Consider the following 17212-nt stretch of genomic DNA (forward strand, 5'->3'; position numbering starts at 1 on the left):
GGGACCGTGCCTGTTAGGCAGTCCAATTCAACATATGGTCCTTACCCGTCATCGGATGAACTGACCTCTAGGCGTCAGCCTCCTGTCTTAGGTTGGTACCACTGCAATTGGATCATACCCGTCACTGACTACCGGTCCAGCATACAGCCATACTTGTGGATAGGCCTTTGCACCTGTGGGGGGGTGAGGTTCTTTGCCTCACCTCTGTTGGCCCCCAAATTTTAGACCATCACTAGTAGAGGAGGATGCAAAATGCCATGACATTAAGCCAATTGAGGGCTCCTTTGAAAAATTGTACCACCGGTGACATCATCAGCAAAAATACCCAACACTACCACAAGTCGCTGCACCAACAGATAGTTCACAATGCATACAGGTGAGCTCACAATGTGTCCAGGCAAGTTCTGCAAGCAGTTCAGTGATGGCTATTGTAGAAGCTGTAGATTGGTTTTATCTTTGACTTCACCAGCACTGGGATGAAGATAGGAATTCTGGCAATAATGGCTAAAGAAAAAATTATGTAACATTCCAGAAGGCACTAAAAGAAAACAATTTTCTTAACAATTTACATTGTCTTCACCGGCACTGGGATGAAGATAGGAATTCTGGCAATAATGGCTAAAAAAAAAATTATGTAACACTACAGAAGGCACTAAAAGAAAACAATTTTCTTAACAATTTACATTATCTTTAAGAGAATTATTAAATATAATGAAAAGGAAAGGTGAAAGTAAACAAACAGATCTGTTAACCTTCTTTTTTGTTTACATATTAAAACAATCCTCAACAGTTGTTTACCCAATTTAAATTAAACCATATAAATCACGTGAAAAAAAAATATTTGGATCCATTTTATCATGAGCGCTCATCATATATGATATATGGACATACGTACATTCAAACATATAACACAAAACACAAGTGTGCACACATAATATAATACATACAACACATAACATTATAGTAAAGGCCTTATAACTTTTTACAGGTGAAATCTCCATTGCAATGCTTAAAAACTCTATAGTCAAAAAATAGAACTGATCAGCAAAACATTAACCTAGGTCTGTATGAGCTCAAAAAACAAAATAGAACTTCATGATATGGCAAAGGGCAATAATAAAATAGATATTGAAAAAAGCATCCTGGTTCTGTTGCAGATGTAAGAATAGCCAAACTGGAGTTTTGGATATCAGTTGTTATGGATTTGAGCCAAATCATCTTCTTTTTGGTCTGTAGAAATCGCTTTAGTTAATCTTTCTGGAATCCAAATCGGCTGCTGTTCTCCCTGTGGAAACACATAAACAGACCCCCGACTCCAGACAATCACTGGGTCAGGACCTTGGTTAATCTCTCTGGAATCCAAATCGGCTGCTGTTCTCCCTGTGGAAACACACAAACAGACCCCCGACTCCAGACAATTACTGGGTCAGGACCTTTCCATTGTCCTGTTAGAATATCCTTCCAAAGTACCTTGGGCTTATGTACATTTTTTGGACACATATGCCTTTCCGCAGCACTAAGTCCTGATGAATCCAAATTTAAAAAGTTTAGAGTAAAAAGGGTTATTTTAAGTTTATCTTTGGGGAATATATACCCCTTCCCAATTCCTTCTTTTTGCTTTAATAAGTACATTTTAATAGTTTGATGAGCTCTTTCAACTATGCCTTGTCCCTGTGGATTGTATGGGATTCCTGTTATATGAGTAATGCCAAATGTTGAGCAAAATTGTTTAAAAGAGGTAGAAGTATAACCAGGGGCATTATCTGTTTTTAACTGTTTTGGAACACCCACAGTGGCAAAATTTTGTAAGCAATGAGCTATAACATCTTTAGTTTTTTCTCCGGCATGAAGGGAGCCCATCAAAAATCCAGAAGAAGTATCAACTGTAACATGCAAATATTTTAATTTTCCAAATTCTGGCAAGTGTGTGACGTCCATCTGCCAAATATGGTTAGGTATCAATCCTCTAGGATTGACTCCAAGATTAACTTGTGGTAAAAAGGTCACACAATTTTGACATTGTTTTATTATTTGTCTAGCTTGTTCCTTAGTTATTTTAAAACGCTTTTGTAAAGTATTAGCATTGACATGGAACTTTTTATGAAAATTTATAGCTTCTTCTAGTGTAGAGAAAATATGTATGTCATGTGTAGTTTTATCTGCTAAATCATTGCCCAAACTAAGGGCGCCAGGCAATCCTGTATGTGCCCTGATATGTCCTATAAAGAATGGATCTTTTCTGTCCCAGATTAGACTTTGTATAGTGGAAAGCAAAGAGAAAACAGTAGAAGAAGGGGAAATCCTACCAGCATCTTCAAGAGATACTATAGCATTAACTACATACTGACTATCAGAAAATAAATTAAATACAGAATCTTTAAACATCACAAAAGCTTGTAAAACTGCATTAAGCTCTACCTTTTGAGCTGATTGTTTGGGTACTAAAAATGTAAAAGTTTGATCAGGGGTAACTACTGCTGCTGTACCATTATTTGACCCATCAGTGAATATATTTGGAGCATTCATGATAGGTGTTTTTCTTGTCATTTTTGGAAAAATTACAGGATGCAATGACCAAAAAGACAATAAAGGATTAGATGGTAAGTGGTTATCAAATGAAACATTAGATTTGCACATGATTATTGCCCAAGTATTTAACTCATTAGCTAACTCATCAATTTGATTCATAGTATATGGAGTAATAATTTTATTGGGAGAAATTCCAAACACTCCCTTTGCTGCTTTTATTCCTTTGAGTATTAATTGTCCTACAGCCTCAGGATACCTAGTAAGAATAGTGTTAGGAGAATAAGATAAATGTATCCATAATAATGGACCTTCTTGCCAAAATACTCCTGTAGGAATATTTTTTGTTGGTAGTACAATAAATAATAAAGGCAAACTTATATCAATTCTATCCAAATGCATATTTTCCATATATGTTTCAATGATTTTTAATGCCTTTCTTGCTTCAGGCGTTAACATTCGGGGTGAATTTGGATCTGATGGACCTTTTAGGATATCAAATAAAGGTCCCAACTCTCCTGTTGGTATACCTAAATAAGGCCTTATCCAATTTATGTCTCGTAATAACTTTTGAAAGTCATTAAGTGATTTGAGTTGATCTACTCGTATTTGAATTTTTGGTGGACGGACCATGGTTGAGGATAATAGAACTCCTAAATAATTAATTGGAAAATTTAATTGTACTTTATCTATTGCTATCTCTAGATTATAATTTTTTAATAAGTTTGTAAGTGTGGCATAACATTCTAGCAATGTGTTTTTATCTTTGTGTGCTAATAATACATCATCCATATAGTGAAATATTTGTAGTTCAGGATTTTGATTTCTAAGTGGCTGGATTACTTTGTTAACATAAATTTGACACATAGTTGGGCTGTTAGCCATCCCTTGAGGGAGTACTTTCCATTCATATCTCTGATCAGGACCTTCATGATTCAGTGCAGGGATAGTAAATGCAAAACGTGGACTATCCTCAGGATGAATTGGAATTGAAAAAAAACAATCTTTAATATCTATAACTAAAACATACCAGGTTTTTGGCAAAGCAGACAACTGAGGAATCCCTGATTGAGCAGGTCCCATAATAACCATCTCATTATTAATGGCTCTTAAATCTTGCAATAATCTCCATTTACCAGATTTCTTTTTGATGACAAAAATGGGAGTATTATGGGGAGATACAGAAGGTTGTATATGTCCTTCCTGCTAATTGTTGTTTGACCAGGTCATGGGCTGCTTGTATCTTTTCTTTAGTCAGGGGCCACTGAGGAACCCATACTGGTCTTTCTGATTTCCAAGTAATTTTTATTGTCTCAGTGGCCCTTTCTGAAAATCCAACCCATGTCTGTCTGTTCCTTGATCTATTTGTATTGGTGCTGCTATACCTTATTCTTGTTTTTCTAAACTTTTTCCTTTCCTAAAACCTTGTCTAGTCATAATAGTGGGTGCATTTTGGTTGATGTTATTTGTTAATGTCAAACCTAATTGATCTAGGACATCTCGTCCCCATAAATTTATAGGAAGATGATCCAATACATATGGCTGTATAGTTCCTTCACATCCTTCAGGATCCTTCCAATCTAATACCATTGCACTTCTATGGGGATTAGTCACCACTCCTAGGCCTCGAAGCGTTTGAGTGGCTTGTTGTAATGGCCAATGTTTTGGCCATTCTTGACGAGAGATGATGCGAAGGTCTGCACCTGTATCCAGTAGCCCATTAAATTCATGTCCTTGAATATTTAGTTCTAGCATGGGGCGAGAATCTAAATTTAAAGAAAGCATAGCCCAATCTACACCTGTGGAGCCTAATCCCTTGGAACCTCTTTCTACAGTACGACTGGAAAATTTATCATGTAGGCTGGGTATTATTAGTAACTGTGCTATTCTATCTCCTGGTGAAATTACTGATATACACTTTGGAGAACTGGCTATAATTTTTATTTCACCTTCATAATCGGGATCAATTACCCCAGGACTTATCATAAGTCCTTTTAGAGTAGAAGAGCTGTGTCCCAATAATAAGCCCACTGTTCCTTTGGGAAGAGGTCCTTTCACCCCTGTGGGAATGATTTGAACTCCCATCTCTGGAGTTAGTACTGCTCTGGCGGAGGCGCAGATGTCCAACCCTGCGCTCCCTCTGGTTTGTCTGATGAGGGATCTGATGGACAATGTGTCCTGGGCACTACCCTGATGGGGTTGCTGGGTTCCTCCAGTGCTCCGGATATTTGTGGTTTTGGGCCCCGGAGCATTGGGCCCCCCTGTCCATTTTTTGGCAATGGAGCCCGATGCCTTTCTCCACGATATCGTGGATAAACACCTGGTCCTTGTTCGTTTTTTGATAATGGAGTACCCTCTATGGTGGTTTGAGAACGGCATTCATTAGCCCAATGTCTCCCTCTACGGCATCGTGGGCAAATACCTGGTATTCTACTCCTTTGATACCTAGTTTTGTTAAACCCTCCTCCAATGGGGCAATTCCTTTTAAAATGTCCTGTTTGTTCACAATTGTAGCATGTTCTTGGCCTGGCATCTAAAGCCTGTTTTACTGCAGCTGCCACAATTTGCCATTGTTCATTAATGTCTCTGGCATCTAAAGCCTGTTTTACTGCAGCTGCCACGACTTGCTCTTGTTCATTAATGTCTCTACATAATTTAATATATGTGTTTAAATCTTCATGTTTCCATGGTCTAATGATATCTCTGCACCAACAATTCGCTTGCTCATAAGCCAGGTGTTTTAGTAATGGCATTGCTTGTTCTGTATTCCCAAAAACTCTGGTAGCTGTTTGAATAAGCCTATCTACAAATTCAGCATAAGGTTCATTAGCTCCTTGTATTACCTTAGATAATTGACCTTGTAAACCTCCATGTCCTTGTAAAGTCTTCCATGCCTTAATTGCATCTGCAGCAATTTGTGCGTATACGCCAGGATCATATGCAATTTGTTGCTGCTGATCCTCATAAGGTCCCTTTCCTAACAACATATCTAGATTTCTCTGAGGATAACCAGCTGCTGCATTTCGCCTAGCCGTCTCCTTGCAAAATTCCTCATTGGCAACCTTCCATAACAGGTATTGTCCTCCATTTAGCACAGCTTTACACATATTAGCCCAATCTGCTGGCGTCATGTTCAAGTTGTTAATGGATTCGACCATGCTTACAGTGAAGGGTGCTTGAGGACCATAGGTTATTACAGCCTCTTTTAGCTGCTTCACTGTTTTGAAATTTAAAACTTGATAAAATCGCTGCCCTCTTGCCTCAAATACAGGGCATGTTAATATTTGAGACCTTGTCTCAGGATCCCAACTATCAACTGCGGGGGTTGGGGGCCTCCCAGCATATGGAGGTGGCGCTGTTGGTTGGACACTTACGCCCTCTGGTGATAGAAAGGTGTTAGTAGCAGTCTCCTGTAGAGGTGGTGCTGTTGGTTGGACACTTACACCCTCTGGTGATAGAAAGGTTTTAGTAGCAGTCTCCTGTTGTAACTTTCCCCCTGATGGCTTTTTCTGTTTTACACTTTCTTTCTCTGTCTGACTAGCTTGAGAGGCCTTCTATTTTACTTGAATCTTTTCCTCTGTCTGACTAACTTGAGAGACCTTCTCTTTTACTTGAATCATTATGTCTTCTCCTTCCTCTACCATTGTCTGAACTGAAGGCTTTGGACTAAGCAAACAAGATACGAATGTCCACAATGGCAATGTGCCAACTGGCAGAGTCCCTGGGCTTTTCTTTTCTATTCTTTTTAAATCTTCACCATGATGGTTCCATTGTGATATATTTAACAACTCTTCCTTAAAAAGCCATGGGCTACATTTTTGTATTGTATCAACGTATGCCCTGACTGCTCTTGATTTTACTGGGATGCCTCCTTCCTCTAACAATTTACTTAACACTCTTTCAGTTTGTTTTTTACTAATTTCTGATCCCATATTTCTACTATAATACAACCCAACAAGATGACGCCAAACAAAACCGAGACAGAATGAAATAAAAAGGGAACAACAAAAAGTCATTATAGCCTTTCTATCCTCCTGACATGGGCATCCGTCCTTTCTCCCTATCTGTTCCTCAGACGTAAATAGTTTTTCCTCAGATGTGAGCGGTTTTTCTTCCGTCTCACTCATCTCCAGGGACAGGCAACTTAAAACAAAAGTGAAGCAAAATAAAAGAGGAATCTTAAAATGGCTACCCATCCTCTCGCCCTGCCCTCAGGGGCGAGCAGTTTCACTTACCCTCAGTCGCTCCCCGTGCGAGCCACCAAATGCCGCAGTCTGGCTGGGCACAATCAGGAGCCACTTGTCAAAAGAAACTAACTTTATTTTTAGAACCACACACGCCAAACAAAACAGCCTCTCAGGAAAAACCCTCAGAGCCTCAACTGCCACCACCGGCTTTCCACAAGCCTCTCTCTCCCACACCAGCTTCTCTCTCCACCTCCCACAATCCTCCTGCTCTTGAGGCCGATTGGCTGCGTCACGTGGGCGGAGCCAAAAAAGTCCCCCAATGAGCAGCTCCGTGGTCTGAAAGGGCAGGGAAACAGTCCAATGAGCATCACCGCAGAGGAGCCAATCAGCTAGATGTTGCTGGGGCCGAGGAGCCAATCAGCTAGATGTTGCTGGGGCCGCTGTGAGCCAATCATCAGCCAGCAGCTGGAAGTTTGCTGGCAGCTGGAAGTTTGCTGGGGCCCCTTTGGCTGTGGCTCTCAACAACAGGCATCTAGGCTTTAACAAATATCCACAGAAGCACCTGAGAATAAATGACTGATTCACCAGATTATTCTCCTGGCTCCACTACGGCATTACCTTTATTTTCTGGACTACTTAAATGAGGAATGTCCATTTTACTGATCCAATTTGTGATGTATGACATAATGAAATGGACTTCAAACTGCTTCAATAAAACAGTTGCCAAAAGAGTTCAAGTTGTGGTGTTATAGCTTAGAGTCCATGATGATGCCCAAATCTACTTTGTTTCAGCACCCACATGGGTTCACTCAATTGCATATAGTTTCAGGCTAGGAGGAGTCCCAGTGCCTTACAGCCCAGATCTTTGTAAAGGGTTTCCTAAGAGTCTCAACTGAGCATGCCCAGGAAACTGCCCACCTGCTACTTGTCACAAGTCTTACCATCAAGAATAGGCAGGAGGTCTTCCCAGTAAGTGTTTCCCCTGCCTTCCTTGTTTGGGGGACACTGGTCACCAGTCCCAGTGTGCCCCTTACTTACTACAAGTAGTAGACATTTCCTAGGCCTTCTGCCTGTGCCTAGTGGCTTTACAGTCACTGATGGGGCCATCCCTTGGGGTTCGGTTATCCTTATGCCTTGAAAACTCACAGGCGGTGAAAACACAACCTGTGACAGAAAAATCGAGGTCCAGCCCTCTCAATGAACACCTCCTGGAAGAAAAGTAGCCTTGGGAAAATAGCGATGCTAGGAACAAGAAAGCGCCTGCACAGGGAACCACCAGGTCTCCTGAGGGAGACAAGGTTTGGGGGGCACTTGGAGCTGAGCCTCAACCTGGAAATCCTCTAGGTGCTGCTTCCCCAAGGGCTGGTGAGAAACCCAGCTCCCTATAGGGCTAAGAGAGTGCAGGCACCAGAACTTGGCTGCGCACCAGCCTCCTGGAGGCCAAGCTCTATTTCCTGGCTGTTTTGCTACTGTGATTAAAAGGAGTCAACCAGCACAATTATAGAGGAGGAAGAGTTTATTTAAGGCCTCACAGTTTTCAGAGGTCTTGGTCCATGGAAGGCTGGCCTCATTCCTCTGGGCTTTGGGTGAGGCAGAACTTCCAGTGGCACAAGGAAGCAGCTCATGTTATAGTCTGGTGGTGGTGGTGGGGACTCCACCCGCCAGATAGGGACTTATAACCCATATCCACACCCCAAGGGAATGGCTTCCTCAGGCCACATCCCACTGGCTTCCAGTTACCACCCAGTCAATACCTTCAGGGATCCATTCACCCATTAAATCCAGGCTAATTAAGCTCAATTCTTTCTCCTCCAAACCTTGCATTTTCTCACACCTGAGCTTTTGGGGCACACCACACCTAAACCATAACACCACATCCAGAAGGAACAAGTCTGGAGGCAGAAAGCCCCGGGGCAACACTGAGGGAATCCCTAGGAAAAGCATAACATTTACTTAAGTACAAACAAGTAATAAAATTATTAAAAGCCAATTCGAAAACAACAAAACGCACAGCAAAATTTACCAAAAGAAAAATTTCTTCAAAATGAAGAAAACAGAGAGAGCCCTACAAGGAAACTGCAAACCATGGTTTGTTGCATGGTGTGATCTTGGACTGTGATGTCCCCGTGTGATGTAACTGAGACCTTTTCTGCCTAAACCTATATTTCCTAAGACTAAAAAGACACCAGTATAGGTGACACCCACAAGTCCCAATAGCCGGTGTTCCCTGAGTTCTATGTGAGTAAAAAAATCACAGGAAGCTGCATGCAGAGTCAAAGTGGAACTCACCATTGCAAAACCAAAGTTGTTAGGAAAAAGAAACTGCGGATAGTGCTAAAGTGGCAATTGTTGAAGTGGCCTTTCAGAAAAATGGCATTCGCCTGTACTCACGCTTGTAACCTACTTCACCCACAAAGCTGAAATGGAGTTTGCTTTCAGGAATTCGAAACTTGCTTCCACTTAAATGGCAGGTGCTGCTTCTAAACCCGAGTTCTTAGGATTAAAGACGGAGGCTGGAATAAACGCTAAGAAATCGCCAATCCACCGAAAAACCCGCGCACAGCAAAACTACCTGAGTCCAGACCTAGACAAAGTGGGCAGGAGAGAAGGGTGCCCTGGGATTCCCAGAAGGACCTCAACTAGCTTTGCTGCCAGTGACAAACTTCCACATTGGCGCTAACCATGGTGCTGTTACCTAGAATCTGGCAATGCAAAGAAAGGAGCCTTATTGCCACCTAGGCTTGCTACAAATATGTGCTATGACTGGAAAACTGTCAGGGCCAAACATTCACAGGACTAAATCCCAGAGTTGTCTGAAGTTTTGGACCCCTTCCCTCCATTTCCTGTAGTGAACTGTAAAAGTCTTACTTTTACACCTTTGACTCACCAAAGGCAGAGGTTTTACTTTCTCAGATTCAAAAGGAATATTTTCAGGGAATTCATAACCCACTTAAATCATAACCCATAACCCACTTGAATCAAAGTGTGAAATATGATATATCAAGAACTATGTAATGTTATGAACAACGAACAATAAAAAAATAAAAAAAAAGAGTTGAAGAGTACAAACACTACCAGGAAGAAACAGAAATGAAGGACAGTCCGAAATTTAATACGTGATTTCATGCACAAATTTAACAGCATCAATTGCAAAGTGAATTATTGAAATAAAGGTGAAATATGGGACCGATCCGTGAACATGGCGAACCAGGTTATCAAGTGCAAGGCCGCAGTTGCCTGGGAGGCTGGAAAGCCTCTCTCTATTGAGGAGGTAGAAGTAGCACCCCCAAAAGCTCATGAAGTTCGAATTAAGATCATTGCCACTGCACTTTGCCACACTGATGCCTATACTTTGAGTGGAGCTGATCCTGAGGGGTGTTTTCCAGTGATCTTGGGACATGAAGGTGCTGGAATTGTGGAAAGTGTTGGTGAAGGAGTTACTAAGTTTAAGGCAGGTGATACTGTCATCCCGCTTTACATCCCACAGTGTGGAGAATGCAAATTTTGTCTAAATCCAAAAACAAACCTTTGCCAGAAGATAAGAGTCACTCAAGGGAAAGGATTAATGCCAGATGGTACTAGCAGATTTACTTGCAAAGGAAAGACAATTTTACATTACATGGGAACCAGCACATTTTCTGAATACACAGTTGTGGCTGATATCTCAGTTGCTAAAATAGACCCTTCAGCACCTTTGGATAAAGTCTGCCTTCTTGGTTGCGGCATTTCAACTGGGTATGGTGCTGCGGTGAACACTGCCAAGGTAGAACCTGGCTCTACTTGTGCAGTCTTCGGCCTCGGAGGAGTTGGATTGGCAACTATCATGGGCTGTAAAGTTGCTGGTGCATCCCGGATCATTGGTGTGGACATCAATAAAGATAAATTTGCAAGGGCCATAGAATTTGGAGCCTCCGAATGTATTAATCCCCAAGACTTCAGTAAACCCATCCAGGAAGTGCTCATTGAGATGACTGATGGAGGAGTGGACTACTCCTTTGAGTGTATTGGTAATGTGAAGGTCATGAGAGCAGCACTTGAGGCATGCCACAAAGGCTGGGGTGTCAGCGTGGTGGTTGGAGTAGCTGCTTCAGGTGAAGAAATCTCCACCCGTCCATTCCAGCTGGTGACAGGTCGCACATGGAAAGGCACTGCCTTTGGAGGTTGGAAAAGTGTAGAAAGCGTCCCAAAGTTGGTGTCTGAATATATGTCCAAAAAGATAAAAGTTGATGAATTTGTGACTGGCAACGTGTCCTTTGACCAAATTAATGAAGCTTTTGAACTTCTGCATTCAGGAAAGAGCATTCGAACTGTTGTTAAGTTTTAAATTCCAAAACAGAAAAAATGTGTCCACCCATTCCTGAGTCTTGTGATCTGATGGAAACAGCCAGACCAGCGTCTTCCAAGCTCATAGCTTCTTGGGCCTTCAGTTAACTATTCGAGGGAATAGTGTTACTAAGAATAATTCATAAGTCTGCAATCAAGGACAAGGCCAATACAGTCATAGATCTATTTTTAGACTCTCCCTCACATAAATAATCATAGCTCATTAACAAATATTACAACATAATAAAAGTAATTTCTAGCAATTAAAAAAAAAAAAAAAAAAGAAATAAAGGTGAAATATGAAATTTTGGTGGAATTGAAATATCCCTTGAATTCACACACCGGCAGTTCTCTGTAACCCAACTTGCAAATTGTCACTCATAGAATTAGGAGTAGAGATCTGCAGGTTTTTCCCCGTTCCTCTTCAACATTTTGAAAGAAGACAGAGAGTAGACAGCAATATTTTTTTAAAATATTTCATAGAATTCACTGATGAAACTACTGTGCCCAGAACTTTTACTTATGAGTGTTCCCTCCCCCCTAATCCACCCCCAGTGATGGACACTTTACCCAGGCGGGGCCTCAGACTGATGCTCGATACCACTCACCTCTATCCCCAGCCTCAGCTTGTGTTTTGCTTCCTGATTTAATGGCAATCAAGTTGTAGATTTGTGCAGGTGTTCTTGTTGATTCAGTGTTGGTAGCCCTCTTTACTGTCAGCATTCCTTCAACTTGATGGGATTTGGACATGCCAATGATGAAGAGCCTTCTGGGTGTGTCTAGTAATCCTTGGCATGTGGGATAGGGACTGAAGCGCAGACCCTCCCTCAAGTTGGGCAGCATCATCCGATAGGATGGTGGCTTGCTTGGAATAAATGTTGAAAGAACAAGGAAGCAGCAGCAGATGCCAGTGCTTCCCTTCTTGATGGCTGCTGCCATCACTTGAGGATATCTGACCCTTGCTTCTTCACTCCTGCAAAGTGCACTGTGCCAGGGATTGTCCAGGGAGTTTCCGGAAGCCTGGGATTGTAATTCATTCGTTACTTTCTTTCTTTCTTTCTTTCTTTCTTCAGGGTACCAGGGTGTAATGGTCCTTTGCAATGGCCAACTTGATGAGATGAAGAGATGCAGAGGATCAAAGTGCTCATGGGTGCGTCAGTGAGGGTGTGTCTGGACATGATTGGCATGTGGGATATCCAATGGAATCAAAGTCCCTCCCTAAGCACGGGCAGCACCATCCAATAAGATGATGGCTTGGATAGAATAAAAGTCGGAAGAACAAGCAAAGCAGCGGCAGATGCAAGCGGATTCCTCTTGAACACTTCCTGATTGCTGCTGTGCTTGAATGTCGGACTCTTGCTTCTTCTCTCTTCCAAAGCAGGCTGTGCCAGCGATTCTCCAGAAGCCTTTGGCCTACTGCTAGGGGAGCACCCTGATCTCTCTTGTTCTGGGGACTTCTCTGCTTGTTCTTCCAGCTCTCCAGCCGACAGACTGCCATTTTGGACTATCCAGCCTCTGGAGTGTAAGCCAACCCAGTGAGTCTCCTTCTCATAACCAAACTCCCTGTTGATTCTGTTCCTCTCGGGAACCCTAATGCAGAGGGATTGAGCCCAAACTGCTTAACCACTGAGCCACATCCTCAGCATTTTTTTCTTCTTTTTTTCCCGGCAACGTCTCCTCAAATGCTTCGGGTCTAGCTCAATTGCCCAGGCTGGCTTTGAACTTGCAATCCTCCAGCCTCAGCCTCCTCCAAGGCGAACTCATAGTCTCTCTCCATCTCTCCCTCTCTATTTCTCCCTCTTCTCTCACTTTCCCTCCTTGGAGACCAAGGTAGTCAGGTGTGGGTCATGGCCACCCGTGATGGGGATCCCCGGATTTTAGAAAGTGGTTTGAAACCTATCTCTCAACAACATCGATTCAATCCAACACGGACATCCAAGATGATTGAATTTGCCCTTCAGCAGAAACGTACCCATGAGATCCTGTCTCCATAAGTTCCACACCCTGTGTTTCAGGTCCAGAGGAGCCCAGGAGAGTAGAAATTATCTTGTCAGCGGTCTCTGAAGACTTTCCCCCGTCTGAGAGTCTGCAGCTATGGAGAAGCATTTTCCCTGCTGTGTGAGGCACGCCTGGGATTGTGGAGAATATGCTCCAGGGCCCCAGGCACTGCCAGCCCTTGAGGAAGCAGATACTGGGCCCTGGCCTCTGCCTTTGTATCCCAGGCTGGGCTTCCTTTCTCGGGATCACCAGGACTTCAACCGTGAAACACTTTTAAGTCCCTGTGGGTTTCTCAGCTCTAACTGCCCCATCCACGGATCCGGATTGCACAGCACTTTGAGAAGAGGCCCAGAGATGCCTGCCTGCCTGCCCTGGCCCAAAGCCTCAGACCCAGCAGGAGGCACCGGCCCCACCAGGAGAGTTGGACGCCTCTAAGAAACCAGGAAGACCGGTGCCCAGGCTGCCCCATTGGACCAAGTGATCCCGAGATTGCCCATACTCTTTCCAGCATCTCTCTGTGCTGGTGCCAGGAGCCTCTGCCTGAGGTTTCCGCTCCCATGCAGGGGCTTTACATTGGAAGGCTCTGGACTCCTGGCTGCCTGCCTGCCTTTGGCCTGAGAGCACTGGCGTCTCCGTGAACATGCTGCAATGGATGATCCTCTGAGAAGAAACCGTGTTCCAACAGACAATTCTCAGATTAGCAGTCGAGGGAGAAGTTTATGGCTTCTTGGATTTTCATGAAATTTTCTGTCCCTTGTAAAATAAAATCATGGAAACAATCGTTTAACACTAGTGTGCTTGATTTGGAGATTGGGAAATGAAAGGTGGGTTGGCTGCATGCCCAGCATGGGCCCTGTGCAGGTGTCTTTCCTTTGCGGGAAAAGGGATGGATGCTGGTGTCCCCTTTGCACAGGTCCACACCGGGTTCTCCCTGGCCTGTTAATCCTGCCCAGCATCAAGGTATGGTAAATGTTCATTACAAGAATTCTTCAGCTCATTTCACTTCTGTCATTGTTCTGGGGCCAAACACTCACAGGACTTCATCCCAGAGTTGTCTGAGCTTTTGGACCCCTTCCCTCCATTTCCTAGAGTGAACCGCAAAAGTCTTACTTTTACACCTCTGACTCACCACAGGCAGATGTTTTACTTTCTCAGATCCAAAAGGAATGTTTTCAGGAACGGCCAAAGATGCTAAGCAAAGTATGTTCCCAGAGAAACTGGTGACCCAGATCAGTTGTAGACATGCGCATATGCCTTCAAGGAAGACCTTCAATCTTCAGCTTTGGGTTTTCAAAAAATTTTATTCATTTCTTTTAAGAGTTGAACACTACAAACACAACCAGGAAGAACCAGAAGTGAAGGACAGTCCCAAATGTAATACTTTATTTCATGCAAAACTTTAACGGCATCAATTGCAAAGTTCAATATTGAAATTCTGGTGAAATATGAAATTTTGGAGCAATTGAAATAATATCCCTTGAATTCACACACCGGCAGTTCTCTATAACCCAACTTGCAAACTGTCACTCATAGAATTAGGAGTAGATCTCTGCAGGTTTTTCCCCGTTCCTCTTCAGCATTTTGAAAGAAGATTGAGAGTAGACAGCCATGCTTTTTAAAATATTTCATAGAATTCACTGATGAAACTACTGTGCCCAGAACTTTTACTTATGAGTGTTCCTTCCCCCCCATCCCCACCCCCAGTGATGGACACTTTACCCAGGCGGGGCCTCAGACTGATGCTCGATACCACTCACCTCTATCCCCAGCCTCAGCTTGTGTTTTGCTTCCTGATTTAATGGCAATCAAGTTGTAGATTTGTGCAGGTGTTCTTGTTGATTCAGTGTTGGTAGCCCTCTTTACTGTCAGCATTCCTTCAACTTGATGGGATTTGGACATGCCAATGATGAAGAGCCTTCTGGGTGTGTCTAGTAATCCTTGGCATGTGGGATAGGGACTGAAGCGCAGACCCTCCCTCAAGTTGGGCAGCATCATCCAATAGGATGGTGGCTTGCTTGGAATAAATGTTGAAAGAACAAGGAAGCAGCAGCAGATGCCAGTGCTTCCCTTCTTGATGGCTGCTGCCATCACTTGAGGATATCTGACCCTTGCTTCTTCACTCCTGCAAAGTGCACTGTGTCAGGGATTGTCCAGGGAGTTTCCGGAAGCCTGGGATTGTAATTCATTCATTACTTAATTAATTAATTAATTTATTTATTTATTTATTCATTCAGGGTACCAGGGTGTAATGGTCCTTTGCAATGGCCAACTTGATGAGATGAAGAGATGCAGAGGATCAAAGTGCTCATGGGTGCGTCAGTGAGGGTGTGTCTGGACATGATTGGCATGTGGGATATCCAATGGAATCAAAGACCCTCCCTAAGCACGGGCAGCACCATCCAATAAGATGATGGCTTGGATAGAATAAAAGTCGGAAGAACAAGCAAAGCAGCAGCAGATGCAAGCGGATTCCTCTTGAACACTTCCTGATTGCTGCTGTGCTTGAATGTCGGACTCTTGCTTCTTCTCTCTTCCAAAGCAGGCTGTGCCAGCGATTCTCCAGAAGCCTTTGGCCTACTGCTAGGGGAGCACCCTGATCTCTCTTGTTCTGGGGACTTATCTGCTTGTTCTTCCAGCTCTCCAGCCGACAGACTGCCATTTTGGACTATCCAGCCTCTGGAGTGTAAGCCAACCCAGTGAGTCTCCTTCTCATAACCAAACTCCCCGTTGATTCTGTTCCTCTCGGGAACCCTAATGCAGAGGGATTGAGCCCAAACTGCTTAACCACTGAACCACATCCTCAGCATTTTTTTCTTCTTTTTTTCTGGCAACGTCTCCTCAAATGCTTCGGGTCTAGCTCAATTGCCCAGGCTGGCTTTGAACTTGCAATCCTCCAGCCTCAGCCTCCTCCAAGGCGAACTCATAGTCTCTCTCCATCTCTCCCTCTCTATTTCTCCCTCTTCTCTCACTTTCCCTCCTTGGAGACCAAGGTGGTCAGGTGTGGGTCATGGCCACCCGTGATGGGGATCCCCGGATTTTAGAAAGTGGTTTGAAACCTATCTCTCAACAACATCGATTCAATCCAACACGGACATCCAAGATGATTGAATTTGCCCTTCAGCAGAAACGTACCCATGAGATCCTGTCTCCATAAGTTCCACACCCTGTGTTTCAGGTCCAGAGGAGCCCAGGAGAGTAGAAATTATCTTGTCAGCGGTCTCTGAAGACTTTTCCCCCTCTGAGAGTCTGCAGCGATGGTGAAGCATATTCCCTGCTGTGTGAGGGAGGCCTGGGATTGTGGAGAATATGCTCCAGGGCCCCAGGCACTGCCAGCCCTTGAGGAAGCAGATACTGGGCCCTGGCCTCTGCCTTTGTATCCCAGGCTGGGCTTCCTTTCTCGGGATCACCAGGACTTCAACCGTGAAACACTTTTAAGTCCCTGTGGGTTTCTCAGCTCTAACTGCCCCATCCATGGATCCGGACTGCACAGCACTTTGAGAAGAGGCCCAGAGATGCCTGCCTGCCTGCCCTGGCCCAAAGCCTCAGACCCAGCAGGAGGCACCGGCCCCACCAGGAGAGTTGGACGCCTCTAAGAAACCAGGAAGACCGGTGCCCAGGCTGCCCCATTGGACCAAGTGATCCCGAGATTGCCCATACTCTTTCCAGCATCTCTCTGTGCTGGTGCCAGGAGCCTCTGCCTGAGGTTTCCACTCCCATGCAGAGGCTTTACATTGGAAGGCTCTGGACTCCTGCCTGCTTGCCTGCCTTTGGCTTTAGAGCACTGGCGTCTCCGTGAACATGCTGCAATGGATGATCCTCTGAGAAGAAACCGTGTTCAAATAGACAATTCTCAGATTAGCAGTCGAAGGAGAAGTTTATTGCTTCTTGGATTTTCATGAAATTTTCTGTCCCTTGTATAATAAAATCATGGAAACAATCGTTTTCCACTAGTGTGCTTGATTTGGAGATTGGGAAATGAAAGGTGGGTTGGCTGCATGCCCAGTTTGGACATTGAGCAGGTGTCTTGTCTTTGTGGGAAAAGGGATGGATGCTGGGGTCCCCTTTTCACAGGTCCACACAGGGTTCCCCCGTGCCTGTTAATCCTGCCCAGTGTCAACGTATGGTAAATGTTCATTACAAGAATTCTTCAGCTCATTTCACTTCTGTCATTGTTCTGG

General features: G+C 43.8%; 1 protein-coding gene across 1 annotated transcript; it reads left to right on the forward strand.

The window, feature by feature from the left end:
* The first annotated feature begins 9903 nt into the window (after positions 1-9903).
* On the forward strand, positions 9904-11296 carry LOC124103035 (alcohol dehydrogenase class-3). Its single transcript, XM_046459508.2, has one exon. The coding sequence runs from the start codon at positions 9913-9915 to the stop codon at positions 11035-11037; it is 1125 nt and encodes a 374-aa protein (XP_046315464.1). The 5' UTR covers positions 9904-9912; the 3' UTR covers positions 11038-11296.
* The last annotated feature ends 5916 nt before the right edge of the window (positions 11297-17212 follow it).

This window comes from Marmota monax, unplaced genomic scaffold (assembly GCF_021218885.2).
Source record: "Marmota monax isolate L192 unplaced genomic scaffold, Marmota_monax_Labrador192_F-V1.1 WCK01_AAM20220418_F8-fsc02317, whole genome shotgun sequence".
Classification (NCBI taxonomy): Eukaryota; Metazoa; Chordata; class Mammalia; order Rodentia; family Sciuridae; genus Marmota; species Marmota monax.